Here is a 14,909-nt window from a genome sequence, read left to right on the forward strand (position 1 = left end):
CAAAAGTTGAGGTCAGGCTCAACAATTTAGCAAGACCTGTCTCGAAAAAATTTTAAAAAGGATAGGATGTAGTTCAGTGGTAGAGTGCCCCTGGGTTCCATCTCCAATATCAAACAAGGAAAGCCTACCACCATGTATTTGACCTCCACAGGAAATAGTCCATAAGTAGAAATGCTGCAGAGATGATCAGTCCTAAGAAGCTTTAGCACCTCTAGGCCCCAACAGCATGACTGCAAGTTTCGAATCAAATTACCTGACTTAAAGTGGAGCTCCAGTAAGTCATGGCTTGGTTCAATCTGGGAAAATGAGTTTCATTCATCAAATACTGGAGTAGAGCAGCGAACAAAACTAAATTCCCTGTCCTCACAAGTTTCTACATCAGTGGTTTTCAGAGAGTTCCCTTGTTATGGAGCCATTGCTGGGGACACTGTCTCTTACCTGATTCAATCAGAGGAGCTCTTATATCCTGAGATTTCACTTAAGATTTTTGCTTGGAATATAGTTTGTTCCATTAAAAATTTGAAAAAACAGTACTTAGTCTTCTACCTGTCTAATCTGTCAAATATTTTCAATTTAAATTTCAGTTACTTACATGTTCTTGTTAACTTCAAATGGCCTTGATAGGAATGTTAAAAAGATCAGAAGCTCAACAGGCTAGCTCTCCCCAAGCACTACCAAGATTATAAAACTTCCAAACATTCAACTCTATAAGAAAAGAGCAACTTGAATTTGATGTCATAAAGGAAGAAGAAAGTGGTTTCTGAATGGTAGCCCTCATAATCTACAATCTGGCAAAGTAAATACTTGGTTGTTATGAGGTAGTTGATCTAAACTGCAAGGCTTCTTTCTCAAAGGAGCTCCTTTATCTCACAGATTAGGTGGAACATCAGAAATTCATTCAATTTATTAAAACAACTTTCCCAGCAAAATAAGCTAGGCATCTGAGCTGCTGGCCATTATACTGCACATGGTGCCCTCTTGTGGCCACTTGCAAAACACCTTAGAGTGCAAAGAACATTATAGTCTACCTAGAGCATGGAGCGCTGGATATTTTCAAATGTTCTCAACATCACATTCTGGATACCTACACAATTTTATTGACTTTTTTCTCTTCATATTTTAAAAATAAAAACAGCACACAAAAACCAGTGACTTATCCCAAAAATCTCAATTCTGTTGTTGCCCCAGAAAGGCCAAAAGAATATCATCATCTTACTCCTCTGAAAAACCACTGTAATACATTGCAATTTAAAGTTTCTGCCCACCACAAGACACAGCCAGGAATCAAACCCTTCCTGCCAAAGTGCAGGTACTCCTGCTGCTTCTTATTCTTTTTTCTCAGTAGCTCTTCCCATCTTCTGAACTTGGATCTTCCTGATGGCTCTTCTTCAGGGTGGGTCAAGGCTGAACCAGGACGTACAGTCTGGATCAGCCCCATAAGCCCCAGTTGGCCAGCCAGGAAATCATTTCCATGCAGTTTGGTTTGCCACTTTCATCTCTGTCTTCCTTCTTCAAAACTCGTTGCTATCACTTTCATGTAACAATGGATCCAGTGTCCAGTAAACTGCCTGAGAAGTGGTTTGAGCCTGACACTTTCCTGAGCTAAAAGAGAAAACAAAGCACTTCTGTGGCCCACCTGCCATAAGATCAAGTAAAAAAGGGAAAAAGCCTACAGAGAAAGGTAGCACTAGAATAACAATGCATCCCTCCCAGCCCCACTGAGGTTTCTCTAGCTCTAGCTTGAGGGTAAAGGCAAATATTCAGGACAAGAAGGAACAATGGAGTGAAGCACATTTATTTTCCCCTCTTGAACTTCCCTGCTGCCCCAGTCTTTGCCTTCTTCTTAGCGGATCCCTTGGGTTCTGGCTCTTTGCGCTTGGCTGAGGACAGAGAGCCAGTCACCTTAAAGAAATCATCCAGACGGCCCTGCGTGCTGCCTTGGCGGCTCTTACTCAGTCGCTTGACCCCACTGCGGATTCGCTCCTCAGAGAACTGCTTTTCACCACACATGAACTTGACGAGCTCCTCTTCATTTGGCTCACTCCACTTCAGCTCCACAGACTCTGGGTCCAGCACCTCTGGCTCCAGGAAGAGCTGCTGGGCCTCCTTGTGGAGCCAATTTTCTGGCACAGGGTACTTATTGGGGTCAAGTCGCCGCACGATCTCCTCGATGCTTTTGTGCTTCTGGATGAGGTCCACAGCCCGCTTGGGCCCAATGCCCCGGATACTCTCACAGTAATCACTGCCCAGGAGAATGCAAAGATCCACAAACTGCTCCTGGTTCAGACCCAGCTCCTGCAGAATCCGGCTCAGGTGGAACTCCTGGATGGGCAGTTTCTTGGCCTCACTGGCTGTCAGATGTCGCATCAGCACAGGGCTGCCGAAGGTAAGGCAGTCCATGTCCTCGGTGGCTGCAGCATAGACTTTGCCAGCTTTCACCAGGGCAGCACAGCTGGCCTCTGCCTCGCTGGGTGCATCAAGGAATGGGATGCCCATGAGGCTCAGCAGGTGTTTGCACTCATCGTTGTGCTGCTTAGTGACCTTCACTAGCCGCTTGGTGAATTTTTCCACCTCTTCCTCCACCCCAGCAGCCTGAGCCTGCTGTAGCTGCTTCTCTGCCTCAGCACGCCGCTCACTGCGTTTGGCCAGCTCACCCGACTTAAGCTGTGGCGGTTTCCCATCAAAGACATACACAGGCTTGATGCCATTCTCCATCATGCGGATGGTGCGGTAGAACATGCCCATCAGGTGACTGGTGGTCTCACCTTCTTCATTCTGTAGCACATCCCCACCCTGGCGAACTGCAATCAGAAACTGATAAATGCTCATGGAGGCATCAATGGCCACCTTTCGGCCAAAGTAGCTCTTGATGTCATTCTCCCGGATGGCACTGGGGGCCACATCAGCAATTAGTTTGGCCAGGCCTTGAATTCCCATGGCAATATGGAAGAGAGGTGGCTAAAAAGAATTAAGAGAAAGAGAAACCTTAAGGATGCAAAGGGTTATCATTGGTGCTATCTCACCAATATCATATCTAATCAAATCTAGCACAAAGTACGGAAACCAAGTCAGCACAACAGAAGATGAAATGAGTAAGACATGACTCCTTCGTTCTCAAAAAATGAACAGTTTAGCAGTTCATTCAATTTACAGTTCATTCAATTAATACTAAGTCTTACTTACAGGAACTCAGATACTGTGGATGTTCTTGAGGGACTAAAAAGTTTTGTGGATAAGGGAATGGTATAATTCATCACCCAAAAAAAAAAAAAGAAGACCAAAACATATGTTTCAACAAGGACCATGGAAGGCCTGAGGACAGCACTTGGCTCAGAGTGAGGAATCCAGAATGGCAGAACTGAGCCCTAAAGAACAGGCAAATATCTGCTAAGCAAATATATCTTATACCTGAATTGTTGCTTCTCTGGAGAATTCTAATAAAGCACTCTTGAAACACTGGCAAGCAAAACATAACTGAATGGGGGTAAGGTGAACAACTAACATGCTGCTTTAATTTAATTTTCCTTCTGCATCCCCTTTAGTATGTAAGTTTCTAACTTTTTTGTTTGTTTTTGCTTAACCTCTGAGCCACACCCCAGCCCCTTTTATATCTATTTTGAGACAGGGTCTATGTTGCTTAGGGCCTTGCTAAAATTGCTGAGATTGGCTTTGAACCCACAATCCTCCTGTCCCAGCCTCCTGAGCAACTTGCATTACAGGCATGTGCCACTGTGCACAGCAAGAGTTTCTACTTTTTTCAGGATGTTTCTGGGAGCTTAAGACTTCCCCTTTGTATTTTCGCTCTACCACTAAGTCTAAAATGTAAACTCTGTGGCTCTTACCCACCCCAGGGCCTAAGTTAGAGGCTAGCAGGCTGTAGTCAATAGGCCCAGTACTGGACTTCTGTGGTTCAAATCTTTCCTAGAGGGCTGGGGTTGTGGCTCAGAGGTAGAGCACTCACCTAGCATGTGTGAGCCACTGGGTTCAATCCTCAGCACCACATAAAATACTGTGTCCATCTATAACTAAAAAATTAACATTAAAAAATTATTTCCTAGGGCAATGATCCTGAATTCCTTCTTGATCCTCACAATTTCTGACACTTCCAAGTATTCACTTAATAGTGTCTCCAATAGTTTAAAAAACTAAAATAAGTTGAAAAAGAGAACTCACATAAGCCACATTATCTGTATTACATCAGTTACATTTTAATATTTTAAACATAACTATCAAAAAGGATTTTTTTTAACGTGCAACATAAATCATCTTGTATCCCAAGGATGGCATGTGTCCTGACTCTAAGAAATCGTCTACTAGACCTTCCAATTGTTCTCACATTCCCTCCCAGGGTTCTTTTCCAGGTGTAACTGATTCCATTACATTCTTCCCTCTAATTAACTGCAAACACCTCAGCATGGCATCAGAATCCTTCACATGCTGGTTCCCAGCCTATCTTTACAGTCTGGGAAGGTTAGGATGACCTTTCTAGGGACACTAGTTACCATCTCAGTAACATTAAGTCATTTAAATTTGATTTTCTCATCTGTAGAAGAAGGATGGTAAAAATGCCTTGCAGGATTCCTGCCAAGGCGAACTGAGACAGCAGATGTAGAAAAACTCCCCCCACAATGTTCCCCATCCGATCCTCTGGTTGGTGCCTCGCAGCTTTGACAGGGTACGCGCGAAGAGGGCAATGCCCTGCGAGCCGTTTATTCTCTCGCGGCACGAGAACGACGGAGGCAGGAAGGGGCCTACACCGGTGAAGTCTCATAAATGTTTCCATTATCCGGTCTTAGTAAAAATTCACTGCGACCCCATCGGGGGAAGTCATTACCCTCCTCTTACAAGTGAAGAAGAGAGGCTCTGTGATGACGCGAACCACCCAAGCCTGGCGGCTGGAAGTGGCGGGACCGCACTGCTCACCCCGCGCGCGCCAGGCCCCGGATCCCCGCCGCACCTGGCGGACCCCGTTGACCTCGGAAGTGCTTCCCCTGGAGTCTCACCTGGCCTTTGGGACGAGAGGCCTCGGCGGCTAGCGCTGGGTCCGGTATTGCCCAGGACAGCCCCAAACTCCGGTGCCGTTTAGCTCGGCCGCAGGTGGTCTCCCGCCGCCTTCCAAAGCCCGCGCTCCCGTCACGTGACCTGCCCGGCGCGCACAGCCTTCTGGGAAGCGTCGTGCAGGCCCCGCCCCCTCAGGCCGCCGCTGCCACAGCGCCCGGTCCTGTCGCAGAGAACCGGCTCTGTCAGAGATCCTGCCCTACCCTTCTCTGCCACCCGTCCCCGCTCCACCTACTCCGGGCCCCCACAGGCCCAGCTCACCCAACACCCGAACCCGCAGGACTACAAGTCCCACAATGCCACGTGCACGGGGACACCGCCTCTTCCGGCCGAGCCGGGCGCCTGCGCCTGCCGACGTGTTCTTCCGGTGGCAGAGCGGCGGATTACCGTGTGCCGGGCAAAATGGTGAGAGGGTCGAGGGGAGTTGGCTGGGCGCCCGACCACACTCCGTTCTCTCGCGGAGACCCGACGCCCGAGACCCGGAGGGTGGGACGTGCCGGAGCCCCCGGCCTGAACTGGGGCGGGGAAAGGAAGCCTCGCCGCGGACTCCTTAGCGAGGTGGAGGTCTCACTGGGCTTCGGACCTCGCTGTTTGGAAGGGCGAGGGGCGTGGAGCGCACTTGGACTAGCGTGGAGCTTGTGGCTCTGTTGTCTCTGTCTGGAAAGTTCTTCCGCCTGCCAAACTCATACTCATCCTACAATATCCTAAGCAAACGTAATTTCTTGGCGAAACACTTGGGACTCTCTCGGGCTCTTGGCCTCTGTCCCCTGGGAACGCCCACAGCCTGTATACAGACCTCTTGGCCACTTTTCGTGGACCTCTTTGTTATCTGCCACGCCTCTTAGTGACCACCATCTGACGTGCATCTAGCTCTGGGATGATATCTATTCATCTTTGTATTTCTAGTGCCAAACACAAGGCCTTCAATTGGAGGCTCAATAAATGGCAGCGATTGTCTTTCTCGCTTTGGGGGGGGGTAGAGCAGAGGGGGACATAATTGTTTTACTGAATTGAATTCCAGTGTCTCTTAGAACAATGGGATCATTTTACTTCTCTAGAGTTGTTGTGTTCTGGATTTTAGAAGCATTGGCTGGTGGGGGACAATGGAAGTTAACATTTGTACTTTTACAGCCCTCTTTCACAGGCATTATCTCATAATGGACCCTGCAACCTTTGGAAGGAACTGAGCAGCCCCTTATGCCAGGCATTAAACTGGATGCTTCAACATTCAGATCTTAAATTATAAATCAAGCATGTGAAATAATTATTATAACCACGCAGACTCAGACTATTTAGGTGCTGGTAGGTCCAGAGATTCCATGATAGTGTTGTGAGAATAGTGCTGAATTAGAAGTTGAGATCTGGGTCCCAGTCTAAGTCCTGACTTACCATGGGGCTCTGTAGCTTGAAGTCAGTAGACAGGTTTTTCCTAGGTAGTCTACATACATCTCATTCCATTTTCATAGTGGTCATTGGCTAAGGACTGTTGATCTGTTCCTAATCTCCTTTTGCCTCTTGCCCTCTGACTCCTAGCTGCTCTTCAGGACTCATACTGAAGAGAGAACATGCCACCTGTTTTAAGATGTAGTCATAATTGTATTTCCCATAATGAATCACTTGATACTGGCTCTGAAGGATTTCCACATTTCCAAAGTTGGAATGGGCCTCTAGGAGTCACAGCAGCACAAGGCTGTTTCATCATCTCCCCAGGGAGAAATCATGGGATTCTTTAATAACTCTGATCTCATGTCTACCCTAGGAGCTCGAGGCCATGAGCAGATACACCAGCCCAGTAAATCCAGCTGTCTTCCCCCATCTGACTGTGGTGCTTCTGGCTATTGGCATGTTCTTCACCGCCTGGTTCTTCGTGTATCCTTTGACCAAACAGCCATTGGGCCAGAATAGGTGGTGTGAGAAACTGAGGGAGAAAACATCCTAGGTAACTGTATCTGCTAATTTTGTGTATAGAGGTTGGAAATGGACAAAGGTTGGTGATGCCCAAGGGCAGATTGTGGCCTTATTTTCCAAATTCTGGTGAGCTGGGGTTCTTCAGATTTCTAGGTCAGTGAGCTGAGGATCTGGCTGGAGTGGATGCTGGAGATAGGGGAACTGAGGCTGGAAAAGTAGTGTAAGGAGGGGTGTGCTCGGGTGGCAGTAGGGGTGAGGGAGCTGTGTGACTGCGACAAGTAACCTAACCCCTGTAGGTATTATTTCCTCATGGGTGATGGAAGGCTGGTATGGAGTAACAGAGTCCAAGTTATCTCTTGGGCTCCATTTCCTAGCTGCACCATGCCAGAAAGCCCTTAGCCCATATCTTTCTGCCCAGAGTGATGCTGGGCAATTCGCTGCACCCCACAACCCATCACCGCTTCTCCTTAACAGCCCTGCCCAGTTACGAGGTTACCTCCACCAAGTACACACGGGATATCTACAAAGAGCTCCTCATCTCCTTGGTGGCCTCACTCTTTATGGGCTATGGAGTCCTCTTCCTCCTTCTCTGGGTCGGCATCTACGTGTGAGCTCCCAAGGGTAAGAGCTGTGACAAGGTGGGACACTCAAGTCTCTGAGGCACAACCTGGAAAAACTTCCTACAGCCACATCAGTGGGTCCTCAGGCTCTTGCTGCAAGACCCTGTGGTTCATGGAGACAGATGTGCTAGGATGGATAGGGACCTGGGCACACATGCCTCTTTCTCTGCTACTCATGGGAATTTGAGCCCAGTGTGACCTGCTTTGATCTGAGTTCTCCACGATACCCTAGGCCTTGACTTGTCTTTGGGTTTTATTAGATAGAGGCATGCAAAGTCTTCCTACGGTTTTACATTTGCATTACTTTATTATATTACTATAATGACTTGGAGAGGATCTAAGACTTAAAACTTGCTGCAGATAACCCACCAAACAAGTTGCTGAGAATTGGCTCTGGTGTCCCATCCTCCAAGGGGTAGAGTGCTTATCAGATCTTGATTAGGGCCATAGGATGGGATTTTAGGGACAGGAGGTGGGAAGAAGTGTCATTGTCTGGTTTTGACTGCCCTTTCCTCTTTCAGGTACCCGCCAGGTGGCTTCACTAAATCCCTGCTTTTGTAAATTAATTTTTTTACTGTTGCTAGAAGTGTCCCACCTACTGCTCAAATAAAGGCAGATGTGTGACAGTCCTGTCTTGTGCCCGTTCTGTAGCGGTAGGGGTGGTGCTGGGGCCTGCATTATGTCACCAATCCTACCCTTTCCCAGCTCTCATCTGCCTTTCACATGGTTCCTGCTGTTGGGAACCTGCTTCCTACCCATGGGGGTGAAGGCTGTGTGGCAGGGGTGAATTGTCATTGAAATTAAGGCTTGCTTGTGGATAGGAAGGGTCCAGGCCTACCTTCTTCTGTCATTTCTAGTACAAGCCAGTTGATTCTGCCCTCTGCCCTAGGCCAATCCCTTCCTCTAAACATAGCCCCCCTTCTCTGGGCTGGAATGCTTTTGCCAGGCTCTGCTTGTTCCCCGGAGACTTCCCTAACTGGCCAGAAAGACAGTGGCTGGAGATACAGCCAGGGGAGAGGCCACTGAGTCATCTCAGCCCTAGCGCAAAGCCAGTGATGAGTACAAAACATTTATCTGGCCATTGGGGCATGGAGGCCCAAAGATTCCAGGCTTCTCAGAAGAACTTTGAGTTCAACTGGCCTTAAACCCCCACGAAAACCTTTCCTACCACAACGACCTCAAGAAGAGACAGGAGGCAAGCTCAGATACAAAGCGGTATTTATACATTTATTTATATATGTATATTTGGAAGAAAGGACAGTTTGGAGGACAAGAAGCAAGCAGGCCTAGGGTGGCTTCCCTCTGCCTACCTCAGTCAGTGGGTATATGATAAATATAAGTCAGAGCCCAGGGATAGGACTCGGAGTTAACTGGGGAGGGGACGCTCTATGCACATGCAGGCTGCTAAGGGGCAATGGTGTGGGCAGGGGTTCTGTGCTGGGAGGCCATATGTACAGCTTGAAGCTAGAGGGGAATAGCCCAGTGGCTACAGGAACAAATACCAGAGAGGAGAGAGGAAGGGAGAGATGGGCCTGCTGGAGCCTGGGGAGGGCCAGCCAGCCTCTGGCAGGTGGCCCACTCACCTTCCTTGGAGCCCTTTTATACCTTGGGCTTAAGGTAGCTTTGGTCCAAGGTTGACCCCCTCAAGCAGCTTGGAGCCCAAGCCCCCACCCTGGCACTGAGGACTCCTTCCAGGCATGGAAACAGGGCCAGCTGCCAGTGGGACTGGGGGGCTATGCTATGTCCGACAGACTCCGGGGGCAGTGGAGGGTCACTTTCCAGTTAAGGACTGGTGCTGCAGTCCAAGAACGATCCCCCACCCCCCCCCAAGAAGCCCCAAGGAGTGGGCTTGGCAGTTTTAAGGCACTGTAAGGAGGTGTCCCCTGTGGGAAGAGGAACCCAGTAGAACTAAGCAGGGCTTGACCCCTGGCATGGCATGGGGAGTCATATAGCTCCTATGTTGGAATCAGGGAGTAGAGCCAAACTGGGGAGGGAGTTGGAGGCAAGGTATCCTGCAATCCCTGAGTCCCCTAGTGCTTCCCTACCCTGTGGATAAGTGCTTCAGATCCATGGCAGAAGGGGGTCTGCAGTTCATTGGCTTCTAGAACTCAGTTCCCCAACAGAAAAGCCTCCTGTTCAGAGCTGAGAGGTAGGATAGGGGTAAGGCCTGGTTTCCAAAGAAGTGATGGAATTGCACAGGGCAAGGACGGCAGTTCCCTTTCCTGTTTCTGGACAATGGTAGACATGGCCAAATGACTGCCACATTCCTTTCATGAGCCTGCATGTGACCCCAGAATGCTGCAGACACCATGAAGAGAAGTTGACATCTTCCTTAACTCAAACCCACTGTATCACTCCTGGGAGAGGAAGCCAGAGATGGGGTTTGCTGAGCATGCATACCTCCATCTTGACCAAGCACAGCAAGGGCGCCTTTAATATGGGGAGAGAAAGCTACCCACAAACTGGGGGAGAAGCCAAAATTTGGTGGTTGGAAGTGGGGTGGGTGTCTCTGAGCCTCCTGGGAAGGATCAGAATCAGGACCCCTCTTTCTTTGCAAGTGTCACTCCAGGGCTCTGGCCCACTCTGAACTTTCTAGCTCCGTCCTTCCACTCCTTCCTGGCCTGGCTTAAGTGCATTTAGTAATTATTTCATTAATAACAGCCAAAGTTATTTGCATCTGCCCACCAGCCCAATGCTTGCAGGGATTCCTGCTCCTCTGCTGGGGTTGCGGGGGGGGGGGGAGGATGGAGTCACTGACACCACGGTGTAAGTTCCTGGGATCACAGGGTGTGGGGGTTCACAGGGAACCTCCCCTTCCAGATACTCCAGGTTTATCTGGCCTGCTGGCCCCCAGTGGTTTAGACTGTGGAGGGCTGAGGGTCGCTTCCTCAGGCACTCAGTAGGTTTAAGGCACAAAATCAAGTCTCTCCAGCCCATCCAGGGCTGGCCTCAGCTGCCCAGGAAGTTCTCGGCAGCCAAGCTCTCCCAGGAAGAAATACCTCCTGGGCTACACTTAAAGCTTAGAAGTCCAAGTCCAGTGTAACAGTCATACCCCAAAAAGTCCACTACAAAGCCATCCCCCAGGGAGCAGCATCAAGGGGGAGATCCGTCTGTCCTATTGACTCCTGGGGTCCAGTCAGATCTTGAAGGGCTGGATCCAAGCCCCTGGCAGCTGTCTCCAAGAGCAGCAACTCCCTGTCTCAAAAGGGAGGGGCAGGGGAGAGTGGGCTCTGGGCAAGGCAGGGCCCCTGAAGCCAGCCTCTGTATCTGAACCACATCTGGATAAATGTGAATCCTGCCACCAGGAGGTGGTAGGCAGGAACGCCCAGGAAGTCTTGTCCCCGGCTCCCTCCATGACACGTGAGGGTGACCAGTAGGAGCAGCAGCTCCAGTGCGAAGACTTCCAGTTTCCCCAGGCTCAGGGAGGCCAGTGAATTGGCAGAGAGCTGGGAGGCAGCAGGCTCCAATGGTGGAACACCATTCGTTGCACCCAGTGTGGAAGGGGTCTAAGGACCCCAAATCCCTGGTGTGGCACTGCCCCAGGAGGCAGCTCAGTCACACAGGCGGTAGAAGTGGAAGTAGTAGTCTGTGGCTGGCTGGATGAGGGCCTCCGAGCTGCAGTTGGCCTGACCCTGGGCAGAAAGGCAATGGGAACAGGTGAGATGACCCTGGGGTGCAGGGCAGGCAGCACTCTCCCTGCCAACATGCTTGACACTGTGCCCAAGTCCTACCACATGCTCTGCAAAGCTCCCATTCCTCCCTAAGCCCCGTGCTTCATAGAGGTGTCTAGACCTCAAGGGGCAGGCGAGTGCCCATGCTCACCAGCAGTGCCACCCGGAAATGGTAGGTGAATTCACGGAAGGACAGTATGGTTACGGGCCACTGGTGAGAGGTGCCCTGGAGAGAAAGGAGAGGGATCAGGGGATGCCATCCCAACTAGCATCTCTGCACTATAGCCATGGCAGCCCCAGGATCTGGGCCAAGTTCTATGAAGGAGAAAAGTGGAGAGCTTCAAAGAGGTATGGGAGGGAACAGTCCTGCCTTGGGGAACAGTTGCAGCTACCCTCCACAGACTGCGCCAGGTGTCTCCCTGACCCCTGTTCCCCTCCTGTGCTCACTGCGTCCTCCTGGCCAAAATGCAGGGCTGCTGCTATCTCAGCTCACAGATGAGGAATCTGGGTCACTTGCCTACAAGTGGCACAGTGTTGCAGAGCTGGGGTTCAAGTCCAGGTCTGTCTGGCTGACTCTCCCAAGGTGGCATGTGATCAGCCACACGCAGCTTGCCCATCTCCCACCTGAGGCTTTGGCCTGGTCTCTGTGGTGTAGGTTGGGGCCTAAGCCCATGTCTAAAGAGTGTCTACCTGGGTGTTCTCTTTTGGGTGTTCTTGCCTCTCCGGGGCCTTCATCCACCCCTTCCTCTACCCAGGGTCCTTTCTGCATGTCCTTTCTCTCACTAGATTACATTCTTGGAAGTGGAAGCCCGTCTCCTCCCCTCACTCTCACAGCTGGGGGCACAGGGCCTGAGACATAGGAGGCCCAAACAAGTATTTGCTGAGTAAACACATGAGTAGGCAAGAACTCTCCTAAATCTCTTCCCATGGCCTTGGGTCAAGGATAAACTAGAGTTCCACCAGCTACAGGTTATGCAGAGCTGAGCAGGTTGTACCCGGGTCCTCAGAGCTGGACGGTGACAGGGCCCAGCCATTCAGTTCCCAGACCAGGAAGTAGCCCTGCACCTGGAGCAGTGGGCTCTTCTAACACTGCAGGTCTGCCTGCCACTGCCCCACACTGCTCCTTCTCGCCTCTGCAGGCTCTACTCTGCCTCCCCAGAGACCCTCAGCCCTCCCTGCCATGGGCTCCCGGGACATTAAGGCTCCTGTCTCCATCATTGCATTCATCCCAGGTTAGTCCTTGTGGAACTGTTTTTGTCCCCAGGACTATTGCCACCTCAGGAATGGAGCTGCTCAGCAGGGAGTGGATTGAATAAAGACCTGCATGCATGTCCCCCTTCCTGAGGCAGAGGCCCAGGCCCTGAGGTGTCCCTATGTAGACACTTGACTTTGACTCCAGCTTCTTTTCCTCAAGTGTTTGGGGACCACTGTCCAGAGAACAGGGTACAGCTGGCCCACAGCTTCCCAGCTGCCACCTACCTGGGTGTCCTGATGGGTAGGGAGAATCTGCGGGAGCGACCCCTCCTCACACGGCTTTTCCTTTGTCATCAGGCTGCACAGCACCACCGACACAGGGGAAGAGGAGCTGGGGAAAGGCCCAGTTAGCAGGGAATGGGGTTCCTGAGTCCGCAACTCCAGTGCCCTCCCAACCAGCCCTCCAGCCCAGAACAAGCATTGAACTTCGTGGCCTGGAAACCACACCGCCTTAGTGCTGGTACAGACCTTTCCCACCCACCAGCCGCTGAACCACAAAGCCTCCCTCCCCCATGTTTCCTAGGACCACCACCTGGAAAATGTTATGGATGCTGGAGCTGGCCTTGGCTTTGGCCACTCTGAGGTTCTGCTGGTTTCCTCTGGCTCCCCTCCCATCCCTCTGCTCCCTTCTCCAGTACTCACTTCATCTGCAGGGTCAGGCTGAGGTGGAGTGGGGTACTGCTACTGACAGGAATGTGGTAGGTGAAGTTTCCAGGCCTGAAGGGGCAAAGATGGCACCTCAGCCCACGACCACCCTGCCAAAGCCTCTGCCCTCAAACCCCAGACTACCCCAGAACCCTTCAGAAGCCTGGAAAGGGGCTTCCCCGTCTTGTAGGGAGGTTCCTCCCTGAGGGCACAAGAGCTGAGCATCTGTACAGCCTGGGGTCACCTAAGGGCCCCCTGGAGTGAAGGGAGGAGACCACCCACCTGCAGGCACCCTGTGGAGCGCAGTACTGGGAGGTGATGGACATCGAGTTCTCCAGCACCTGGATGGAGGTCAGGGAGGGCACTGGGTCTGCAAGGAGAGGGGCTGCTGGGGCAGGGAGGAAGGTGAGGCGGGATACAAAGCAATCAGGTCTTTCCTTCCCAAACAGTCACCACACCTCAGTCCTTTCCAGACCCCACAATGACCAGGATTATACCACAGCTCTTTCCCAGCAGCCCTGGGACCAGTTAGTTCCCAGAGTTCTGAAGTCTGCCTCCTCCAAAGAACCAGAACACCCAGAATCAGGGATGGGTCTTGTTCCTGGCATGTTCCTGGCAGGCTGTGTGCAGAAGCCTGTTCACACATTGCTTCCCAGTTCTGTTCAGTGGCGTCCACTGGTAGCCTGACATCAACCACGGAGGGCGCACTACAGGCGAATCAGGGCTTCCCCTACTCCTGCCCCTGTCCCCTGCCCCACAGAAATCTACCAGCATGCCACCATTTGTGGCCCTCCACAGCAAACCCACAGATTGGCTAGCCATGAGAGGGTTGGAACTAAAGTGTGACAGAAAGGTGGGCAGCCAAGGCCCTCTTATTCATCTTGTTCACACCTGGGCTCGTTGCTGCCTGACCCTTCCACCCAACAAGGGGGAAGATGGGGCCACTGGCCTCATTTTCAGTTCTTTGAGGCACAACCCAAGGATCCAGAATGCCGTGTGGAGCCAAAGAAACTGAAAACTTCTGCAATAAAAGGTTCTCTGGCTTTGTTAAAAATTAAGGCTTGAGTTTGGAGGAAAGTTAGGTAGACTCCACACAGCACCTTTCTCATCTTTGCATGGTGACAAAGTAGCCAGACTTGAGTTTGGCCAACCAGGAAGCGAATTCTAGGTGGAGCCACTGATCACTGTATGACCCTGGGCAAGTCCTTTTACCTAAGTCTCCATTTCCTCACCTAGACTGTGGAGACAGTTTCTCTCTTGCAGGAGTGTTGTGAGTACTTAAGGCTCCTGACCTGATCCCTGACACTTAGCACATGCTCAGCAAATGCTGTTGATGATAATTCTGCACCCGTGCATCATGTGACAGGGCTGAAATGGGCCCTGGCCAGTAAGCCTTGCCAGGCCGGGCTGGGAAGTGTCAGGGGTGAGACGAGTACCTGGCTGGCTGTGAGTGGGCTGAGCAGGGCCCAGGCTGGTCTGGGGGGCTCCTCTGCGGGCCCGGCCATGGAGTCCAAGACTGGGGCTGTTCTTGGCCTTACTCTGCCCCCCAGGGAAGGGAACTGCAGGGCTGGCCACAGGTTCCATGCCCTTGGAATGTTTGGAGTGGCCAATGCCATTGGCTGAAATACTCCAAGACTTGGCTCTGATGTTGGTGACTGGCAACTGGGCCATCTGGCTGGGGCCTGTGGATAGAACCAAGGATAGGCTGAGAGGAGGGGAGCTGGCTATCTCCTGTCCAGCTGTCCCTAGGGCC

At 51.3% G+C, this 14,909-nt stretch overlaps 3 protein-coding genes across 19 annotated transcripts in view; 1 reads left to right on the forward strand and 2 right to left on the reverse strand.

The window, feature by feature from the left end:
- Window positions 1–1,074: 1,074 nt before the first annotated feature.
- On the reverse strand, window positions 1,075–5,287 carry Fen1 (flap structure-specific endonuclease 1). 3 transcript variants are annotated; one of them, XM_078045900.1, is made up of 3 exons: window positions 5,004–5,287; window positions 3,962–4,025; window positions 1,075–2,958 (listed from the first exon to the last, which is right to left on the reverse strand). In XM_078045900.1, the coding sequence occupies exon 3, from the start codon at window positions 2,935–2,937 to the stop codon at window positions 1,795–1,797; it is 1,143 nt and encodes a 380-aa protein (XP_077902026.1). In that variant the 5' UTR covers window positions 2,938–2,958; window positions 3,962–4,025; window positions 5,004–5,287; the 3' UTR covers window positions 1,075–1,794. The 3 variants fall into 3 exon arrangements, with proteins under 3 accessions (XP_077902026.1, XP_005331571.1, XP_013216776.1); XM_005331514.5 differs by lacking the exon at window positions 3,962–4,025 and having other exon boundaries at window positions 5,004–5,283; XM_013361322.4 differs by lacking the exons at window positions 3,962–4,025; window positions 5,004–5,287 and adding an exon at window positions 4,846–4,972.
- Window positions 5,288–5,328: 41 nt separating this feature from the next.
- Tmem258 (transmembrane protein 258) lies at window positions 5,329–8,212 on the forward strand. The gene is made up of 4 exons (XM_005331515.5): window positions 5,329–5,463; window positions 6,818–6,927; window positions 7,451–7,587; window positions 8,108–8,212. Exons 1-3 carry the CDS (start codon window positions 5,461–5,463, stop codon window positions 7,575–7,577), a joined length of 240 nt encoding a protein of 79 aa, XP_005331572.1. The 5' UTR covers window positions 5,329–5,460; the 3' UTR covers window positions 7,578–7,587; window positions 8,108–8,212.
- Window positions 8,213–8,787: 575 nt separating this feature from the next.
- Myrf (myelin regulatory factor) overlaps window positions 8,788–14,909 on the reverse strand; it is a 28,186-nt gene continuing 22,064 nt past the window's right edge. For 13 of the 15 annotated variants that reach the window (XM_078045884.1, XM_078045886.1, XM_078045896.1 and 10 more), the window contains 6 exons: window positions 14,593–14,838; window positions 13,439–13,544; window positions 13,154–13,228; window positions 12,737–12,842; window positions 11,409–11,483; window positions 8,788–11,218 (listed from right to left, as the gene is read on the reverse strand). In XM_078045884.1, the coding sequence (XP_077902010.1) occupies window positions 11,138–11,218; window positions 11,409–11,483; window positions 12,737–12,842; window positions 13,154–13,228; window positions 13,439–13,544; window positions 14,593–14,838 (689 nt within the window). In that variant the 3' untranslated portion in view covers window positions 8,788–11,137. The remainder of the gene's footprint in view (window positions 11,219–11,408; window positions 11,484–12,736; window positions 12,843–13,153; window positions 13,229–13,438; window positions 13,545–14,592; window positions 14,839–14,909) is intronic. The other 2 variants (XM_078045889.1, XM_078045885.1) reach the window with 2 other exon arrangements.

This window comes from Ictidomys tridecemlineatus, chromosome 4 (genome assembly GCF_052094955.1).
Source record: "Ictidomys tridecemlineatus isolate mIctTri1 chromosome 4, mIctTri1.hap1, whole genome shotgun sequence".
In the NCBI taxonomy this organism is placed as follows: domain Eukaryota; kingdom Metazoa; phylum Chordata; class Mammalia; order Rodentia; family Sciuridae; genus Ictidomys; species Ictidomys tridecemlineatus.